This window comes from Liolophura sinensis, chromosome 10 (assembly GCF_032854445.1).
Source record: "Liolophura sinensis isolate JHLJ2023 chromosome 10, CUHK_Ljap_v2, whole genome shotgun sequence".
Lineage (NCBI taxonomy): Eukaryota > Metazoa > Mollusca > Polyplacophora > Chitonida > Chitonidae > Liolophura > Liolophura sinensis.
In genome coordinates this window covers 3,267,254-3,288,843 of record NC_088304.1, presented here as the reverse complement: position 1 = coordinate 3,288,843, position 21,590 = coordinate 3,267,254, and the positions used below count along the sequence as shown (strand labels likewise).

The 21,590-nt window shown below is 39.8% G+C and overlaps 1 protein-coding gene across 1 annotated transcript in view; it reads right to left on the bottom strand.

The window, feature by feature from the left end:
• LOC135476403 (BCAS3 microtubule associated cell migration factor-like) overlaps window positions 1–21,590 on the bottom strand; it is a 59,433-nt gene that overhangs the window by 37,553 nt on the left and 290 nt on the right. The window contains 14 exon segments of the mRNA XM_064756411.1: window positions 9,395–9,574; window positions 12,734–12,867; window positions 14,187–14,380; window positions 14,930–15,030; window positions 15,633–15,733; window positions 16,924–17,086; window positions 17,396–17,674; window positions 18,822–18,931; window positions 18,933–18,966; window positions 19,594–19,618; window positions 19,620–19,688; window positions 20,261–20,491; window positions 20,892–21,056; window positions 21,267–21,350. Coding sequence (XP_064612481.1) covers window positions 9,395–9,574; window positions 12,734–12,867; window positions 14,187–14,380; window positions 14,930–15,030; window positions 15,633–15,733; window positions 16,924–17,086; window positions 17,396–17,674; window positions 18,822–18,931; window positions 18,933–18,966; window positions 19,594–19,618; window positions 19,620–19,688; window positions 20,261–20,491; window positions 20,892–21,056; window positions 21,267–21,350 — 1,870 coding nt within the window.

The following is a 21,590-nucleotide window of genomic DNA, read 5'->3' as shown; positions in this document are numbered from 1 at the left end:
AGACAATTACGCCAGTCAATGTACTGCATCATTAGGGCTATCTGTACAGCTGTAGCCTCCGGGGCGAACATGTAAACCGCAAATTTCCTAAACTCCTGGCTGAAGATTATAGCAACAAGTCCTACAGTTAAGTAGCTTAGCTTGTCAGAAAAACCATGCGGGGAGGTACTGGTCGCCGGGAAAAGGGACAAAAGGCCCCCCGGCCATTCGTCAGCGATTGACCTTGCACGGTGATAGAGCCGCGACAGTCCGACTGCTTTGGTCAGCGATACGGCCGCCTTGGCACCAGGCAGCTGGGCGGCTGGCGGCTCGCCAAAGGCCGTGGCTTGGTCTCCAGACGGCAAACAACGCATTGGCACCTAGAATATCGTAGGTATTCATCGGGTGGCTAGCGTATTTACGTCGAGCCGGGACAGACGTATCATCAATCATGCAGCAATTAACAAGTCGTGGCTGATTTGTCCGTTGACTTAACTCATATGACCATGTGATTAATCGTAGATTTCGATCCCTTGGGCAACGACGATCAGATTAACCACATATAGTATGTATGTGGGCTGCTACCAAGCCGTACTAACGTGCCTGTCAGGAGAGCATAGGTCCATGCTTACGCATGGTATAGTGTTGTATCCCTATATGAGTCTTCCCATGTTATCATCATATGCCCATACATATGCGATACCTAATCTCCTTTATTCCTGGATATACAGTTTTACCAGTTTGACCTAACTGCTTCAATCTTGCCAAACCATGATAATCTGCATTATAGATTAATATGATTGTAACCACAAAATAATTATTAATCTTGCATGTTGAAATCGAATATGTATACCATATTTGTTACACTTTTGTACTTTGTACGAAATTTGACCCAAACTGCTTTAATCATGTCAACCCATGGTAATCTATATTACAGATCCATGCAACTGCAACAAAAATAATTGTTAAGTTTTAAAAGTTAATATCGTACTTACTTATGTCATATTTATTACACCTTAGTACTTCAGTGATACACAGTATAGTGAAACACTGTTTGATTTAAAGTATTTAAATCATGCATGCCTTCACGCTATACTGATCATTATCGTTGCAACCAAAAGTAAGAATTAATCACGTATATATGTTTAGATCGTAGGTATGTATTTCAGAGTTGTTTACCCCCCTGAACTAGTGCACAGAAATGCAAAACATGCAGCCTGACTGTTTAATCATGTCAGCTCGTGATATTCGTCATTATAAATCAATATTTTTGCAGCAATATTATATTAAAACACAGAAAAACACAAGGCTCATATATATTTAAACATGAATTCAAACGACGCTGGATTTTCCAAAGGAATTCGAACGTCAAAAAGTAACTTAAATACTAGCCAAATACGTTCCCGCGTATTTACTTGTTATAACTGTGTTTTTCAGAATCACCATAAAAAAATTTGACATACTGTATATGCATTAAAGTGAAGTCTAGAATACATACACATTTTTTGATTTGTTTATAAATTTATGTGTTAACCCTACTAAAACGTATTAAGAAGAGAGAAAATCAATCAATATTTAGCGGATTTCAAGATTTTTTTTACAAACCAAACATCATGCACATTATATGAATTATGAATTTTCCCAATTGTAAAAGTAAGATTAGATATTACGCGCATATACATGTGTGTGTGTTTAAACTCAAACCCTCACATACACCATTTATACATATTTTTGTTCAGTGTTCGTCTCGAACAGAAATTGAAACAGTTTGGGAAAAAAATTAAAATATGATTAATGAGACGATTATTTCGATTTAAATCGAACACATCACTTTTATGGCTTTTTCGTTCTATAGTTTGCTCAACGAACATATTCGTGTTATGAAGACATCCTGAATTTACCTTAACCACTTGAAGTAAAAACGCGTCAAAAATAACCGTGTCGATTTGCATTCAACAACAAGTATATACCTTAATGAAACAATTCATTTTAATTATACTCGCTTGATTTGGATTTAACGCTAATTTCTAAAGAATAATTAACAACTATACGACGGTTTTATTGTTAGAGGAAACAGGCGTGCTTGAATAAAACCACCTACCTTAATTTACGAAACCACTGATTTGTGAAAGTACTAACGATAGTTCACACATGAGATGTACGGATATTTCCTCACGGAGTGAGCCACAGTTCAATGTGCATATAATATTGCTGGGAGACAAGCTATCACCAACTAAATTTATGACAAACGATAGAAATGTTTCATTATAAACATATAAACGAGTGACGTAGATCTATAATTACCCTGTCCATGGCTGGGTTTGAACCCCCACTCGAGTGTCCTATAAAGACTGAAAGACAAGCACATTAACTACTCCGCAATGGCGCGCTCACCCAAAACGTATAAAATGCTCCTCTAAGATCGTGACAATCAACATGAAAATATTTTCGATATCGGCATTCCCTTCGATAAATGTCTTTGAAGTTCAATGCGCGTCTTGCATTTTTACCTCATGGTCGAAGCAGATCAGTTCTCCTCGGTTTTGTATTATTTTTATAACTAATTATTTAGTTGAATTGTGGCTTAACCAGGAATTGCTTTGACATGAAATATTTCCAGCAAACACGGGATTGACCAGGGGCTTCAGCCTGTCTGATTTTCCTATGGTTATATGCACTCATACTACATCTAGGTAGCACTTTTTGCCAAACTATACGGAACACGAATGAAGAACATGCGTTCACCAACAACGCATTTCCGATCGAATAATTCCCCGAAGATAGTTCAGCCTACAACTTGAGAGTATTGCTTGCTGTACGCTGACACGATCGTAACTTAATCAAATTATAGCCTATTTCTTTTAGAGAGTCGCCTATATTCAGCTGTCTCTAAAATCAGTCACACTCGCTACCAAAATTGCCTTTAGTCAGTGTCACGTAACAACCCAAGCTCTACACATTGATACGTTGGACGTCCATATATAATAAAGAAATTGCAACTGGAACACCTTTTTTAATTCATAATGTTAAAGTTCATATGCTCTGTTTCGACTGCAAGAACCAATTGCCTCGGATGACGTCACAATTATTCAAAAACCAGTAGAATGCTGGATATTGGACGGAGTTCAACATGCTTTGAAGGAGGGTAGCACCAGTTACCTGAACTCATGTTGACTTCACTGTAAACCCGGTTTCTGACACTGCCATATTTGAAACTTTTCATGTTTTAGCGTAATATAACCTTAATAAGTGAATTTTAGTTTATCTCTTGTAGTTTATTATCTCCCCGCAATATGGTTTAGAGATGGATATTAGGAAATTAAAACTCGTTATTCGCAGACAATAGTGTAGGCTTTGTTATTGCAAGGAGCTTGTCTTAACCGCTTGTTGGTGCAGCCATTGTAAAACACATTACTCCCCACGCCCAATGTCCAGCATTTCCACTGGTTTTTGAACAATTATGACGTCATCCGAGGCAATTGGTTCTTGTCGTCGAAACAGAGTATATGGAATATATTTGGTAGCGAGTGTAACTGATTTTAGAGACAGCTGAATATAGGCGACTCTGAAAAAAAAACTGACTATAGTATAATCACTGATAGAAAATTCTTGTATGATATGGAAAGTAAGAGAATAAAATCAGACCAGTAACAAGAGTGTGATAGCTGGAAAATGGTCACACGGCCTACCACTGAAACCCGGCCTCTTCTCAGTTTACTTAGGCCAGGGGTTTAACTATCACGTATATGCTTAAAACTTAGCAACACGCACGCTCCCTAGGACACTGGTTAAGCAAAATTAGGTAAAAAAAAATGCGATGACGATCATTTATTACATGTCATTGTTCTAGAATTACCTCAAATTTTGTGTTGTCATCACATTTAAGATACAGAAACATTAAAACAAAGCAAAAGCACCAGACCTCAGGGATGCTTAGTTCACCAGCAGAAACCTGGGATAAGACACACAGAAGATACATTCCAACAAAGTCATCTACATTGCACACCACTGTCACAGTTCACCGACTTATGGTTGTTGACATTCGGACAAAGTGGGGATGAAACATCATAAAAGCATTGGTCAGAACCACAAGGTGGAGATCTGGGAATATAAACACCTGGTAAAAGGTCAGCGTAGAGAACCACCAGGTACAGAAGGTCACCATACAACTACGTGGTAAGATAGGTCAACAGGGAAGCGCGTTTTAAGATAGGTCGGAAGAGAACCACGTGGTAATATAGGTCGGAAGAGAACCTCGTGGTAATATAGGTAGGCAGGGAACCACGTGGTAATATAGGTCGAAAGAGAACTACGTGGTAATATAGGTTGGCACAGAACAAGGTGGTAATATAGGTCGTCAGAGAACCACGTGGGGGTAATAAAGATTCTCTGAGAACCACGTGGTAATATTTGTTCGCGGAGTACCACCTGTTAATACAGGTAAGCGGAGAACCACGTGGTAATAGGCCTCACGCAGAGCCACATAGTATATCATACCACACCTGATGAACCGCGATAGAACAGGTCCGCGTAGGACACAGTAGCCATCTTTACTCAGAATGGTATGGAGCCATTCGTTCAACATGGTTCAAACAAATAAATGGTATAGTTAATCTGAGACTTCTGTCCGGTCCAACTTCTCAGGACATATCAACAATAGGGTAGAGCATCGCTATCTAGTTATTTACAGAATATACGGTAGTATGTGCGTGCATGTACGACAAGATTGTGACATGGAAAGATCATATTCATGACAGGAGCCAAGAACATATACATATATATATATATATATATATGGCCAATTGTGTCTATGGTTTGGAGGAAATCGACAATGGCGTGTTAGAAACAGACCAAGGCTTAACTGGTGGAAACTGGACCATGGGTTGAAGGAAACCGCTAATGTGTTGGAAGACACTGGCCAAGGCTTGGTGGAAAGCGGACATGGGTGGAAGAAACCTGGCAATAGGGTTGAAGAAACAGGCCAAAACTTGGAGAAAAGTGGACGTGGGGTGCAAGAAATAGATCCTGGTACAGAGGCAAGTAAAACAGGCTCCAATCGCAGCTCCTGGTTACATACCTCACACATTTTCTACTACATATATCTAGATGGCATGTTCACATTCACCCGGAATATGCCCCGAAGTGAATTTAAATATGCCACCTTATCTGTCAACACTGAATGGATCTGTTGCGGGGAACTTTTAGACCGATCTGTTTGAGTGCCTTCAGATAATTGATTGTCACTTTAATTATAATTCATTATAACTCATATATACATGAATATAGTGCTGCCTCACTATAACTCATATATACATGGATATAGTGCTACCTCACTACAACTCATATATACATGGATATAGTGCTGCCTCACTATAACTCATATATACATGGATAAAGTGCTACCTCACAACTCATATATACATAGATATAGTGTTGCCTCACTATAACTCATATACACATGGACAAAGTGCTGCCTCACTACAACTCATATATACATGGACAAAGTGCTGCCTCACTATTACTCATATATACATGGATATAGTGCTGCCTCACTGCAACACAAGGCCAAATCCTAACGTGCCAATCAAGTAGTCTTAAGTCTACTGGCACCGAATAAATTTCGGGGCATCCATCGAGTTCCCTTTTTTCTATTTTTGCACTAAACTGGAAAAAAGTTATCTCCAAAAATAATGGTTAAATCTTACAATCGTCCAAGCTGTCATAGGCCAAAAAACAAACCATATGTATTTCTGTGCAGGGCGATTTGCGTGTGAATTATCCTATATCATAACAAACATAAACCAACTAAGCTCTGAATGACCCATGACCGTATACCATGTGCACAGTCCACAGACACAGTGATATATATGTAGAAACGGGAGTATATGTTTATGGTAGCATTCACCATTTAAATATTGCGGTTTTCCCAAAAGTACCACATTAGAAATGCCCATAATGTATTTCACTCAAGGGTAACCCTAATGGGAGTAAGTACGTACTAACTATCGTTCCGGATCAATACTAGAAAGATTAATTTCCAAAACAACGTTCAACGTACAAAATCCTCACGTTTACAACCTCAAATCTTGTTAAACCTCAAGACTTCATTCTGTGTATTATTGTGTTTGTAAATATAGAAGACTACAGCACAAAGAGCGAACCCAGAGCATCGACGACAGTGTCATAGTTAGCAAACGGTCATATCCAACCGCTGGAGTACGGATACAGCAAAGAGAGCAAAACCCAGAGAAGCGACGATAGTGTGATAGTTAGCAAATGGTCACACACAACCGCTGAAATACGGTTACAGCATAGACAGCAAACCCAGAGAAGCGACGATAGTGTGATAGTTGACAAACGGTCACATCCAACCGGTGAAATACGGCTACACCAAAGAAAGCGAACCCAGAGAAGCGACGACAGTGTGATATTTAGCAAACGGTCTCACACAACCGCTGAAATACGGCTACAGCAAAGAGAGGAAACACAGAGAGGCGACGATAGTGTGATATTTAGCAAACGGTCACACGCAATCGCTGAAATACGGCTACAGCAAAGAGAGCAAACCCAGAGAAGCGACGACAGCGTGATAGTTAGCAGACGGTCACACGCAACCGCTGAAATACGGTTACAGCAAAGAGAGCAAACCCAGAGAAGCGACGACAGCGTGATAGTTAGCAAACGGTCACACGCAACCGCTGAAATACGGTTACAGCAAAGAGAGCAAACCCAGAGAAGCGACGACAGCGTGATAGTTAGCAAACGGTCACACGCAACCGCTGAAATACGGCTACAGCAAAGAGAGCAAACCCAGAGAAGCGACGACAGCGTGATAGTTAGCAGACGGTCACACGCAACCGCTGAAATACGGTTACAGCAAAGAGAGCAAACCCCAGAGAAGCGACGACAGTGTGATAGTTAGCAAACGGTCACACGCAACCGCTGAAATACGGTCACTTGATAATTTACTTATGTTAGGGTTTTATTTTAACTGTTCATTTAAATGCTGAAATAGTAACAGTAACAGTCGCCCCTAGCACTATGGTCCAAGCAGAATTAGGTAAAAAAAAAATTGCACTGATGTTAGCGGCCATATAATAGACGCCAAGCTTCCGCAGAAAGTTTGGGAATGGCATAAGCGATGCGTCATTTAGCGATACACGGTTTTTGTTTGCCAACTATACATGGGCTTCTAGGCATTCTTTTCTCTACACTGAGAACTACATTGTGGAGAAAGCCTGCTGTTCTTCGAGCTGAGCATGCATCTCTAAAAGAACAAACGTAACTTTGGCTCAGAATCCTACCATACATCGTCGTCACCATCTTGAAACAAAAAATGGTGAAAATAGGGCGTAGAACAAGCTTCAGTCAGCACAAAAAGAGATTTTTTTCATGCACTTAAGACAAAGAACCTGTCAAAATCAAAAAGAATTAAGCATCTGTAGAAAGACGACTATAAACTGTCTGAAAATATCTGCACATACTTCTTTATATTTTTTCACTAGGCTCAGTCAAATGTTTGAACTGTAAGTTGCGCTTTACCGACCATGTGGTAATATATGTCATCAGTGATGTCACAGCGCCTTTTTTCTAAAACAGGTATTTAATGTCAGATTTGCTTTTCCTGGCACATTTTACGAGAAATAGTAATGAGTATACCAGTAATAAGTATTAAAGGGTATTTTCACATATAGTTTTCGATTCATGCTTACTTCATGTGTACAGTTTCTTTCTCTTTAAAAGCTCTTCAGTGGATGGAGGAATCTTGCTTTGCCAAAAACCCACACAGTTAACAGTGACTAAATTTACTTCAAAAACTTTATTATTTGTTTTATTTTATCTGCACCTTTATGCTCCTGGAAAGTTTCTAATGGTGCACCATACCATATTTGATAAAAACTCTAGTAAAGCCTGTAACTATGATGGCGACCCAGCTTTCCACAATAAGACGCAATTCCAGCTATAAAGTTCGCTAAGTTGCTAAGTCATAGCTTTAGCACAAGATGTTAAAACTTCTTAAACAGTACCCATAACCTTCTCTTTTCACAAACAGTCGCCCCCATTCAAACAACTTTCTTTGTTCGGTATCGTCCTTGAATTCCAGGTATTAAACAACGCCTTTCAGATTAAGACAACTAGGGCACTACAGTCCTTGACATCAACTAAAAGCTAAGTTCAAACCATAACATAGTGCCATTTTTCTACCGAAAACGTAACATCCTCGATGAATACACTTCAAAAACGTAGTTTTTCATGTTTCTATGGAGCGAGTCCAATCAATACCGAATTGAAAGACATGTTTGCAGAAGATCACATAATGGCTACTTATACAACAACATTAACTCCCTTTAAACTAACAGACACTGCAGCTGCCAATGAATTCTTGACCACAAATTTTACATCAGAATTGATAGTAACATTTTAACTATGAGAAATCTAGAAGACATGCACTCGCAGGGGCAAGATATGTTTCACATAATTTCCCTGGACAATTCCTGTCATCTTCATTAATAAAGATTTGTGTTTCTCAGGTTTTCATGAATTTTTTTCCCAGGCTCTTCCAAGATTACTGGGATTTTCCCGCTTCATACAAGTATGGAAATCTTTCATGGTTCTTACAGGTTTTCTAGGATCCTTTTCCTCCACACAAGAACGATCTTTATCTTACTCTGAAGTAAGAGTACAAGTAAGTTTTTCCATGGTTCTAAGCTTCTTCCAGGAAATGTAAGCATCGTACATAACACTCACAACACAGGGATAGTTTGAAACTGAAGTTTATTGTATCTAGTAAAACTGACAGCGTACCATCAGCTGGATGGGCCAATCATATCCAGTCATAAACAGATAAACTTGAGAATCTCTCACTACAATGCTACAGAAAGTTTAAAATGCTCATTTATAACAGTAACGATATAAGATTATAATAATATCAATAATATGTCGGATGTTTAATAGTCATTTAAAATGTCTTATTTACATGTACAAGAGGTATTTAAAACCAGAGAAAAAATGGAAATAAGTTAAAAAATGCAACCCATGGAAATATAACTCCTTAATCATCACAGAACTTGATTTTTAAACAAACCAAAAACTAGCTTGGGTGTAAATAAATGTGAACTAGACAAAAAAAAACAAAAGAGAACATTGAAAAAAAACTACCCAGCCAATCACAATGTAAGGGACTGTGCACATGGTTATTAAGTTTCCGGCTCTGAAGGAAATGAGATCATTCAGACATCGGAGTAAACGGAACAAGGAACAAAGTCGTTCTGGTGTTTGTTTTTTGGCTTAGTATGCCTTGGCAGAGAGGGGGAGAGTCAATGTCGAGGTAAGACCACTGGACAGCTGAAACAGGTATAGAAGGGGGGTCAGCTGCTTTTCTTGCCTTTGCCCCCTGTCTTCTTTTTCTTCCTACCTTGCCTGCTGCTGCCTGCTGGACCTCCATCTTTGGTTGGAGATTCGATCATAGCCTCGGCAAGCGTTTCCCGCAGTCTGTCGTCTTCTTCCTCACAGCTGCTGCGTGGTTGTTGACCATGAGTGGACTCTGTCCAGCAGCCATAGACATCGCTCAGGTGAGGGGATTGGTCAAAACTACCTGTAACCAAAACAAAAAGATGTGAAATTCTCCCCCTTGTAAAACAAGAAATACTTGGTTGATTCACTGATTAGCATACTGGAGCAATCACACAGGAGCAGAAAAAAATAAACATAAAAGAAACAAACAAACAAAAGTTTCAACAGTAAAAATGTAGCTGTTCAACAGGCTAAACAACATTTTTGGAAAATAACTAGCTTGTTTAATAATTATTCTTGCCTGAAAAAAACAAACAACACATAAATGGACTCCCATGGGGCAAAGGTAGAAAAGTACTGTATCCTGAAAATCAACAAAAAAGGCCACTTCTGAAACCTGAACATGGCTTCCAATAATTGACATAAACTTTCATCCAAGACTAAGTTACTCAATTTGTCTGGGGGTTATGAAGGTTTCGGGGGTCCTGAAGGTTCTGGGGGTGTTTTGGGGGTTCTGAGGGGGGTTGGGGGTTCTGAAGGCTCTGGGGGTTCTGAAGGGTCTTCTTTTAATAGAAAGGTAATTTGGAGTGTGATGATATCATTATGCAAAAATGTAAGTTTCATCCCCAAAAAGCAATGTTTTGTTTGCCTACAAAAACGCAGTTTTTTGGGGGGGTACCAATTTTCTGGATAAATCTCACTTTTTCTGCTTCTTTAATCTACGATGAAAAACACAACTGGCTTATTAACTTTAATATTCTGATTACTACTTTTTACTGTCAGCCTGCTGGCATTAATCAATAGCTTTGATGCATATAAAATAAAAGAAATAATAACATTTGATGTTCGCAAAAAAGGACGTTATACTATTATTGAAAGCTAAGAAGAAAACCACTCTGGGTACTCCCCATGTCTGGTACATGTACAACATGAACAACACGTTGTGGGAATCAAGAACTATGATGTGAACATTATACAGGAAGTGCAGGCTGAGTGATGGAATATCACAATCTGTCACCTCAAGAGAAGTGATACATGTAGCTACATGTGAGATATTACTTTGTGAGCATGATGTCGCTTTGCTTGAGGGCGCTATCATTGTATCTCGTGTTTTGGGGCATATCATGTGACCATGTATTGACCAATGGAAACCAAGAAGTATTTTATGAGATAATAATAATGTAGTATTATGTAACATCTACCAAACATATGACTGCTGATGATGCTGATTATGAGAAAGGCAAAAGCTAACAGCACTCAGAGTGAAGACTAATATGCGGACAATGAAATAAAATGAATCAACAAACATCCTTGGTTAATATTCTACAATATAAGTATGCAGCAATTGTTTGGATTTGTTTACATCCCGTAAGAAGTAAATGTTTCTATTCTGAATAATTTACCACCCATGTTCACTTTGCATAAAACTGTTTGTTTACTGAAGTTTGACTTTGGATAATAACTGGAGATCATACTCTTGTGTTGAATAATTGAAAATGGAAATTCTCTGATGATTAAAGGCAACGAAACAATTCTATGAATGGCATAAAATAAACTTCTATGATTAACACGTAAAATAACAATAAATATTAAATACAATACTTATACCAGTATTTAATAGCGGTAGAGCAAAATCTTAGACAAATTTTCAGATTTTGAGATATCAACAAACTACTGTCCCAAACAAAACTTGCACTGCTTGTTGTTTCTTGAAGTTTTTACATGTTTTCTACTTGTCCAGATAAGTGAGGTTCAGATAAGAAGTCTTATGTCATATGGTTCTGCATTTGCAGATAAAGGGAGATAATAAAGTTCTTGTGTGGCGATGCAAAATTTTGGAAGTGGTGTAGGGGAGAGAACTGGAGATGATTTTGAATGACAAATATCGCTTCAATTGTCCAGCGAAGCATTACAGGAAAAGTGTATATCACTTATCTTTGTTTTTTGTTATAAGTTACGTTAAAAACAAAATGTAGCTGTTTTTCTGGTGTCCTTGACATTGAGCTGAATGAACCAGGGACACTTTGACGTCACAACTTCCCAAAGTCAAATGTATGCATCATTGGCGTTGTACATCGTCTTTAACAATCTTCCAGTCATGTAACAAGGACAAAGTTCATAGGAATATAGTCAAGCCATTTTGAGCAAATTATCCATGTACACTGTCCAGATCAGTATGGTTTACTTCTGAGAAAACATATCTTACAAATGGCATACGCGTACAAAAATGTATACATTTACTTATCTGACATATAAGTCCATATATGCTTAGCTATAAATCTACAAAGCTTAAAATTTTATTTTAGTGCATACCTCAGAAATCGTAGTGCAAAGTATGCACGATCAGTTATTTCTTTAACCAAAGGTGGCGGCTGTTGCAGTTGACATCTCACCTTATAGCCTCACAGCTGTATGTGTGTGGGGTACAAGTGACTCCACATCATGTTTCCGCTGACATCTTACCTTATAGCCTCACAGTTGTATGTGTGTGGGGTACAAGTGACTCCACGTCATGTTTTCACTGACATCTCACCTTACAGCCTCACAGCTGTATGTGTGTGGGGTACAAGTGACTCCACATCATGTTTCATTGACATCTTACCTTACAGCCTCACAGCTGTATGTGTGTGGGGTACAAGTGACTCCACGTCATGTTTTCACTGACATCTCACCTTATAGCCTCACAGCTGTATGTGTGTGGGGTACAAGTGACTCCACACCATGTTTACGCTGACATCTTACCTTATAGCCTCACAGCTGTATGTGTGTGGGGTACAAGTGACTCCACGTCATGTTTACGCTAACATCTTACCTTATAGCCTCACAGCTGTATGTGTGTGGGGTACAAGTGACTCCACGTCATGTTTACACTAACATCTTACCTTATAGCCTCACAGCTGTATGTGTGTGGGGTACAAGTGACTCCACGTCATGTTTCATTGACATCTTACCTTACAGCCTCACAGATGTATGTGTGTGGGGTACAAGTGACTCCACGTCATGTTTACGCTGACATCTTACCTTATAGCCTCAAAGCTGTATGTGTGTGGGGTACAAGTGACTCCACATCATGTTTTCAGATGCTCTAACATGGCCTCATAACAATCAGAGATTAGAAGCTGAGTTTCCAAACAAGTCAGTCAAAAAGTGGTCTGTTTCTAACCATCTTCCAAAACAACTTACGTTATGTTTTGTATATTTCCAGAAAACCTGTACATATCAATTATGCACATATACTAACCTGCTTCAATGTACAGTGGGGTGTTTGGCTGAGCACGTCCAGGGGAAGGGCTATATTGGTCACTCCCTGACGACCGTCGGTAGGCAGGTCTTGTTGCAGGCATGGCAACAGGGCTGGATCGCGCAGGCTGTAACCTATAATAACCAAAGTATACATGTAGTTTTCAATATATTATATCTTTTTGCTGCTTTAACATATCCAGTTTTCAACATTGTATAATATATACATAAAGTTTTAACTTAAAACTTATTTGGGGGCCTCCGTGGCTCTGTTGGTTAGCTCGCTAGCGCAGCGTAATGACCAATGCAGTCAATGTGAGTTCAAGTCCAGCTCATGCTGGCTTCCTCTCCGACCGTATGTTGGAAGCCTGCCAGCAACCTGCGGATAGTTGTGGGTTTTCCCCGGGCTCCGCCTGGTTTCCTCCCACCATAATACTGGCCGCCGTCGTGTAAGTGAAATACTCTTGAGTATGGTGTAAAACACCCATCAAATAAATAAATAAATAAAACTTATTTTAATAAAAACTAAAAATTAAAAAATTATTATGTAAATGTTAAAATTAAACTAAATTTTTTACTTATATGACAATGTTATGAGACCAATCTGTTGTAACTACTGCAAACTTACCAACTGATTGCAAACTTACCAACTGATTATAATCTTACCAGCTGACTGCAATCTTACACTCTGATTGCAATGTACCAACTGATTGTAATCTTAAAAACTGACTGCAATCTTACCAACTGATTGTAATCTTACCAAATGATTATAATCTTACCAGCTGACTGCAACCTTACCAACTGACTGCAACCTTACCTACTACTGCAACCATACCAACTGATTGCAATCTTACCAACTGATTGCAATCTTACCAACTAATTGCAACCTTACCAACTAATTGCAACCTTACCAACCTACGTTCTTCCACCCATGAACCTGACCACTGTCTTGCATACAAATATTAAATTTATTTATATACATGACTGTGGTAATTTATGCCATACTCAAGAATTTTTCACTTATACGATGGCAGTCATTTACATGGATGGAGGACACTGGATTGCCTATAAAGGTAAACCATCCACCTTTGGCAAGTTACCTGAAACAAACTTTAGGCTTCACAAAAACAGCCACAAAAGCACTTCAATTTGCCTATTTCCTCCCAAGGCTCCACAAACAGTGAGAGCTAAGGAAATATACAAATTTCTTTTCCCCAGGGCCAGTATTGAACCCTCACCTTGTGTCCTAGCAACAGGAAACAATACTCACCTACACCCCATAACCCAGATGGGCATAGCTCTATCTGGATGGTGTAACTCAATGGGCAATATCACTGAGTAATGGGCTACACGCATATCACTGAGTTATCTTTCCTTAGACAACATCCACATGGCACTATGCTTATCCCAGTCAAGGGCTGTGATTGAGTATTGTTAACCAATGAACCACTCACTTGAGACTCTCCAGGTCACAGTCGTCTGTGACTATATCCATGGTGGAGATGTGAGTCTCTGGGCTGTGGGAGAGGAGAGAGGAGGAGCCAGAGTGTAAGACAGTTGTGTGCTGAGTGTTCTGGTACGTCTTGAAGCTGAACTGAGGCCCCATCCAGAGGCGGCGGTGAGGACCGGCGTGGGTGATGATTTCCACCTAAAACACACAGAAATAACAGACACTATTAGCTACACGGTTACTCAATGACAGGATACAGAAATATATGGTGTCAGTGACACACATGACATCAGCTGCAGGATACGACCAGTGTGAGGGCCCGTGCAAATACTTCCTCAAGCATCAGGTACACGTGTTTGTATTCTCACTCTCCCCATGCAGAGGCCTGTAGCCTCTCATCTACTAACTATGCTGAAAGAGCTCACAAAACTAGTAAGGACTTCCAATTAACATCATCCAGAATGACTACTGGAAACGACCATACTAAGCCACAATATGCTGATGCTGTAAAGTTACTGTGACTGAAACAAGCGGGAAGTTGAATATGGTAAAATTTTTATTGATAGCGATTGGGGTTTTAAGTATGGAGACTACTTATGGTTCATTTCAACCAATAAAAACTTGCACTCCCAAGGTACTTTGCCAAGGTATTTTGCTCATCCGGAGGATTCACTGGCAATCAAAGATTATTTTACAGGTGCTTTCAGGATAGCATGGACAGTATTTGTGTTTACTTTGACCTCCTACCTGTGACAACCACTGTTCATCAAGGTCTTCCTTACTGCTGTGGTCTGATGACAAACTGTCCTTAGAGTCATGCCTTGTGACTGGTGCAGGTTCTTGTTGATCTGTACAAACCCACCAATTAAATAACTCACTCGAAAAACACTTCTAAATAACGCATAATTAATCAGACAATTTATCACCTCAGTCAAAAGAAAATGAATATTGGATTGATAAATGTTTTGTGAGAGAGAAAGACACACAAAAAAAATGAACAAAGACAAGATAATATTCTATTATTCTATAAGTCGACAAACCAACCAGATAGTTCTGACCTCTTATTAAAGAATACCTGAATACACAAAAGTTGCTGAGTGATGACTGCCTCAGAAGGCCATCATTAAAACTATGTTTGCATAACATATCCAATCCGTTACAAAAGATCCCTGCTCTGAAGTATGTATTGGGATATCCATAGAAATGTTTTTAATTTGTCTTTCTCTCCATGTTAATTTCCTTACAACCCCTATCTATTTCATAAGCCAGAATGAAAATAATTCCCTACCAAACGATCAAATATTTTCATTACAATAGTGTCGGGTTCCATCCCACATATGGTGTGTATGATCACAGAATTACACTCTATCTAACCAAGGTCTCTCGAAACCTAGAGTACGGATGACATGTGTAAGTGACAGACAGACAAACAGACAGACAGACAGACCACCTGAATACATGGTAGGTTGCTGAGTGATGACTGCGTCAGATGCTAATATCAGCGGGTTGTTGTTCTGTACAGGCAGCTTCACTTCTGTCGAGGTTTTGGAGCTGAAATTAAATTATCTACATTTAAAACCAGATTAGCTCAATAGTATGTCCAGTACATGTACATGTAGCTTGAGGCTACCAAGGCAATCATTGATTCACTTGGCTTAGGCGTTGCAGTAGGCTACAGGTTCAAATCAGGCTCTGTCCAGTTATGCTGTGGATTTAAAAATGACGCTTGTCAGGTTTCTTGATTGTAAATTTATTTATTTCATTGATCTGTTACGCTTTACTCCAGAATACTTCACTTTTATGACAACCAGCATTATGGTGGGAGGAAACCGGTCAGACCCCAGGGGAAACCCACGATAGTCCGCAGGTTGCTGGCAGACCTTCCAACGTATGGCCAAAAGGGGAAGCTAGCATGAGCTGGACTTGGTTTATTTATTTATTTGATTGGTGTTTTACGCTGTACTCAAGAATATTTCACTTATACGACGGCGGCCAGCATTATGGAAACCGGGCAGTGCCCAGGGGAAACCCACGACCATCCGCAGGTTGCTGGCAGACCTTCCAACGTACGGCCAGAGAGGAAGCCAGCATGAGCTGGACTTGACCTCACAGCGACTGCATTGGTGAGAGGCTCCCAGGTCATTACACTGTGCTAGCACGCTAACCGACTGAGCAACTGGACTTGAACTCACAGCAACCACATTGGTGAGAGGCTCTTGGATCATTACGCCACGCTACCCACCCTGGCCACCAAGGTGCCTCTTGATTGTAAATCACTAAGGTCACTATTGTACATGTAGCCAAAGTTACAACTGGCAACCTCTTGAATGAAGGTGTAAGTTACAATTGTCGTAACTTTTTACAATCAAAAATTACAATCTGCTCAGACCTTTTGTACGCATTTCCAATCAACTCATAATTGTAGTTAAGTAGAAATATTTGCCTTTAAGTAGACTGGTAGTTAGCTCAGATGTACAATGTAATTGTCTCAAACAGATGAATTTCTTGTTAAATGCGGATTCATTACGATGTAGAACTCTTTTGAAAATGAAGGCAAGAAAATACTTTATACTGACTGGTGAATTGTCAATTTAGACAGACCACCTTTATCTACGAGTCAAATTTGGCCTACAACTGTTACCTTCACTTCACAAGGTTCAAACTGACTGTAAGGGTTTACAATCGAATATAGCTACATGTATGATCCTTTTTGTGCCAGCAGGCCAAAGTCGTGTGCTCACCGCAGCAGATTCCACTGTACCCTGCCTGTGACGATGAGATCCAGTGGTGAATCATCTGAGAGTTTGTCCACGTAGCCTGGCTTGGGCCGTGGCTCCAGCACATACTCTGTCAGAATTCCAGAGTGACTGATGACAAACAACGAGTCCACAGGCCGCCGACCTTCTGTCAGACAAAAAGACATATATTTTATTTATTTATTTGATTGGTGTTTCACACCATAAGAGTATTTCCCTTTTACATACGACAGCCACCAGCATTATGCTGAGAGGAAAGCGAGGGAGAGTCCGGGTGAAACTCATGACCATCCACAGGTTGATGACAGACCTTCCCATGTACGACAGAAGAAGAACCCAGCATGGACTTGAACTCACAGCAGTGGCATTGGTGTAAGGCTATTGGGTCACAATGCATCAATATCACAAAATCAATAAACAAATCAGCTCCCACCCTTTTGATAAAAGTAACACTTACCTCTCCTCTCTACTGACAAGTTCGGACTTCCAGCAACCCAGCCTCTTGGTGCAGCGAAACATGCAGCCACACAGCACACATGGTCCACATTTCCTGGCGTCTGAGGTGATGCCGGGGTGCGCCCCCCCGTGGTGGCAACAGTCGGCAGGGGAAGGGGAGACAATTTGATCTGTGCTAGTGGGTGGAGTGTCGTAGGATGAGGGTATGGGGGCAGCCTAGGGTTTCCCATGTTGTTATTGAGCGCATTCTGCCTGATAAGACTAGGATAGGATTCGTGACCTGCAAAAGGTAGGTAGCCTGTCTCAGTCACTCATATGTTTACAGATAGTGAACTTATAGTTTAAATGCACTCTCAAGACATGCTGACATGACCCTCGCAGCTATTTCGAATATCGGTATACTTAAAGCCTTTCCTCACTGGAACACAGTGGCAAAAACACCAGACTTGTTTCTTTGATTGAGATTTACTGTAATTCTTCAACCTTTTCACATATTTGCAAGGTTTCATTTAACCATATTCTGAAGGTTTTAGTTTGTGCAGACTGATAACACTACACTTTTCGTAAAAGCCCTGAAACTGGCCGACCCAACCAATGTAGCTTTGTCTCCAAAATCACATGAAAAGTTTCATAAACTGCAATGACAATTGCTCTTTCATGTGCAAAAAAGTTGAGGAAATAGGGTTGCTTTCAACATCATTTCCCTGATATTACGACAGCCTTAGTCTCCTTACAGTACAATGGACTACAGTCCTGTCATCAGTACACGCTGATGGCATGACTCTCACCTAAGCCAATCACATTATACTGACACTGGTACCACTAGGACTATACCTGCTCTCATACTCTCATGCTGAGTCCAAGTAAGGTCCTAACAGCTTTACTGACTAAAATTTTAGGTTTAATTTGATTCAAGTTCAGAATCCTGATTTAGGATTCATGATTCAGACACTCTCTCCCTATACAACAGGAGCCAGTACAAAGACACAGACAGGACGTTTAAACCCTTTCACAGTGCACTGATAATGGCACACTGACCCAAGGTTAATCTGGAACTGGCTTATACATTTATGCTGAGGTACAAAGACTGAGCTGATTTTACAGTTTAGGTATGACATGACTCAAGCTCATTCCTGGGCCACATTTTCGGTGAACTACTTCTACTGTATTTAAATGTAAACTAAAGCTCGGCATAAACGGAAGCCAAAGACACAACTCAACTCAACCAAACTGCTGCATCACGTCCAGGGCAATTATGTATGAGAAATGAAGATGCAACTCAACCGGGCTTGTACTCTTAATTGTTATGTGGTGTGCATTTTAAGATTAAGGGTCGAATACTGCTCTCGGATTGGAAGATGAGTTAAGTCACATCTTAAGCTCTTGTGTAAGCTGAACTTTAGCTAGTTCACTATAATAATGTTTACCCACCAGAAGAGCAGGACTTCCTGACAACACAGGACTGTTTCTGCCAGCTGAGGAGTAGTCAATCTCTTCCAGTCCAGCACTCTTGTGGAACCGGCTGCTCTGTTCACCACTCGGCGTTACAGTGGGTTCGGACACTTACAGCTCCTGTTACATAGGGACAAAAATGAATAAACATTATCCGATATCTCCAACTCAAATGGAAACTCAACTTTTCTGGATTCCTTTTGAAAATTTAAACAATGAAAACTACAAATACATTCCATAAGGCTCACAACTACTTTCTCATTAAAAATTTCACTGGTTTCACAATTTAAGTCCTGCAAAATTCAGCCAAAAAATGTAAGAAACTTAAAGCAAATCCAGAATATCAATTTGGTACTCCTAATATGTCCTCATACAATCTAATGAATCAGAAGCAGAGGAAAAATATCAGCACTTTCTTTAAAAAGAAAATGCTTTTTGATTTTTTGACTGATGTTTTACGCCAAACCCAACATATTCCATATATTTTATTGGTAGCGAAAATGGGACAGATCCAAATGACAGATCAAAATTTGAACAGAAAACAACTTTGGAAAACAAACTTTTTAAATAATATTTTCATAGAAGATATTGGCTCTGTTTTTAGGGCCAGTCTCAGCACTGATAAAGTGAAGCATTGCCTAAAAAGCCACACGTCCATATAATAGTTCAATAGTCTGACTTTCTCTTGTAAGTCGACTTTGAAGATAGGAAGCTTGGATCACAGGTATGACCACAAACAAGCTTTACCTCCATAGGCTGTGATGGGGAACACTGTGGGTGGTGCCCCTGTGGGTACTGACAGACACCCATCGACTGTCAGGTGTAAACCCTATGTCCTGAACCTAGAAACATGAAAACATGGCAACTCCAGTTCAAATATGTCAAAATATCTGACTAAAATCATGAATGAAACCCATTTCTTCACTGTGAGATGTTCTTTATCTTTTTTTCAAATACAGACATGTAACAGCAATATTGTAATACTGTACTACTGACTAGGAAGCAACAATTTTCACGTGACAACCACAACTATTTATATCAAGAACCCTCATTACAACAGAGAATTAGCTATCAACATATTGCATTCTTCCACCATGATAATGTCATGGTCATTCAAAAGCAAAGAAACACTAAAATGAAGTACAAAATTTAACAGGGGACAAAAGACCATCAAATCCTGTCTAGGAAAATAGCTAGATTTAATTTTTACAACAATTTTACAATCTGAGTAAAATGCTTTCAAACATCAGATTGATTCAGTGGTGAATTGGGGCCTTGAAGGGTCATTTAACTCAATTGAAAAAGTTTTAAAAAATAAATTGAACCACTTTCCTTAACATTGTTCAATGGTCTTTTCATCTGAAATATACCTCGTGTTAGAGCTTTCTCTGCCTTAAACACCACAAAGCATTACCTTAGCTGTTGTGTCACCCCTGTGGAGCGTGTACAGGTGATGTACAGCACCCAGAGATGAGCTGCACGGGTGCGCCATGATGCGGAACACGTGGAAGTTATGACCCAGCTTACAGGCCGTGATGAGTAGAGTGCCACTGGGGTCAAAGGCCATTCCCGCCACAGGCTCATTCGCGTGGGCGTGGAAATGCGCAATGATACCCTCGCCATCACTGTCATCTGTTACAGACATCTGAAGGCAAAGAAACCTCTGATGTATACTGAATTCTCATATCCTTTATTTCATTACTTATTTGAATTAATTATCTGTTTATTTATTTGATTGGAGTTTTAAGCCATACGATATGGCTACAAAATTGCCAATATGGCGATAAGTCATAATCATTCATTCATTACAATATACCTGTGATACAATAGGGAGAGTGATGACATCATCATTTATCACAAACTAGATGGTACATCCCAATGTATCTACTGCAACACTGATGTTCTGTGTGTCTATAACACAGACAATGCCTCGTCTAAAGTCGCTGTCCACAGCTCACATCAACACGTGCCTTACCGTGTCTATAACACAGACAATGCCTCGTCTGAAGTCGTTGTCCACAGCTGACATCATCATGTGGACTTACCGTGTCTTCGTGGACATTCTGTATGTCTATAATAGAGACAATGCCTGGTCTAAAACCATTATCCACAGCTGACGCTGACTCTGACTTCTTTGGACTTTGTGGTTTGGATCCAGTCACACTGCTCACTACGCTCTCTCCGAACATTGTCAGGCCCTTGGTAAAACTCTGAAAAACACATGTATTTGCAGATAAGGCCACACCAACTTAATCTGATATTTTAGTGACATAGTAATTTTGTTGCTCTTGTATGTGGGGTACTCACTGAGAAAAGAGGACGCACTTAAATGTGTTTCACCACTGTTCAGTATTTTTGCACAAAAATCTCCAGTGTGTTTCTGCTCGAATTCAAAAAGGTGGGAGTGCATGTGGAGTTACCTTGGCGGCACTAATGACTGTGGCAGCATAGGACTGGGCCCCATCTCCACTCATGCCCCCACATGACTGATGCACTGACACTAGCTGAAAACAGAAACAAACATGCACATTTGTGGATTCACACCTTCATCCAATGGTAGGGTTTGTTGCACATTTGATATATCAAACGGCAAAATACCCCTGGAATGGTATCAAAAATACATACAACACAAATATATATATATAAAAAAAAATTATCTATTTATTTACTGAATTGGAGTTTTACGCCACACCCAAGAATATTTCAGTTCTACAATGGCGGCCAGCATTATGGTACAAAGAAAA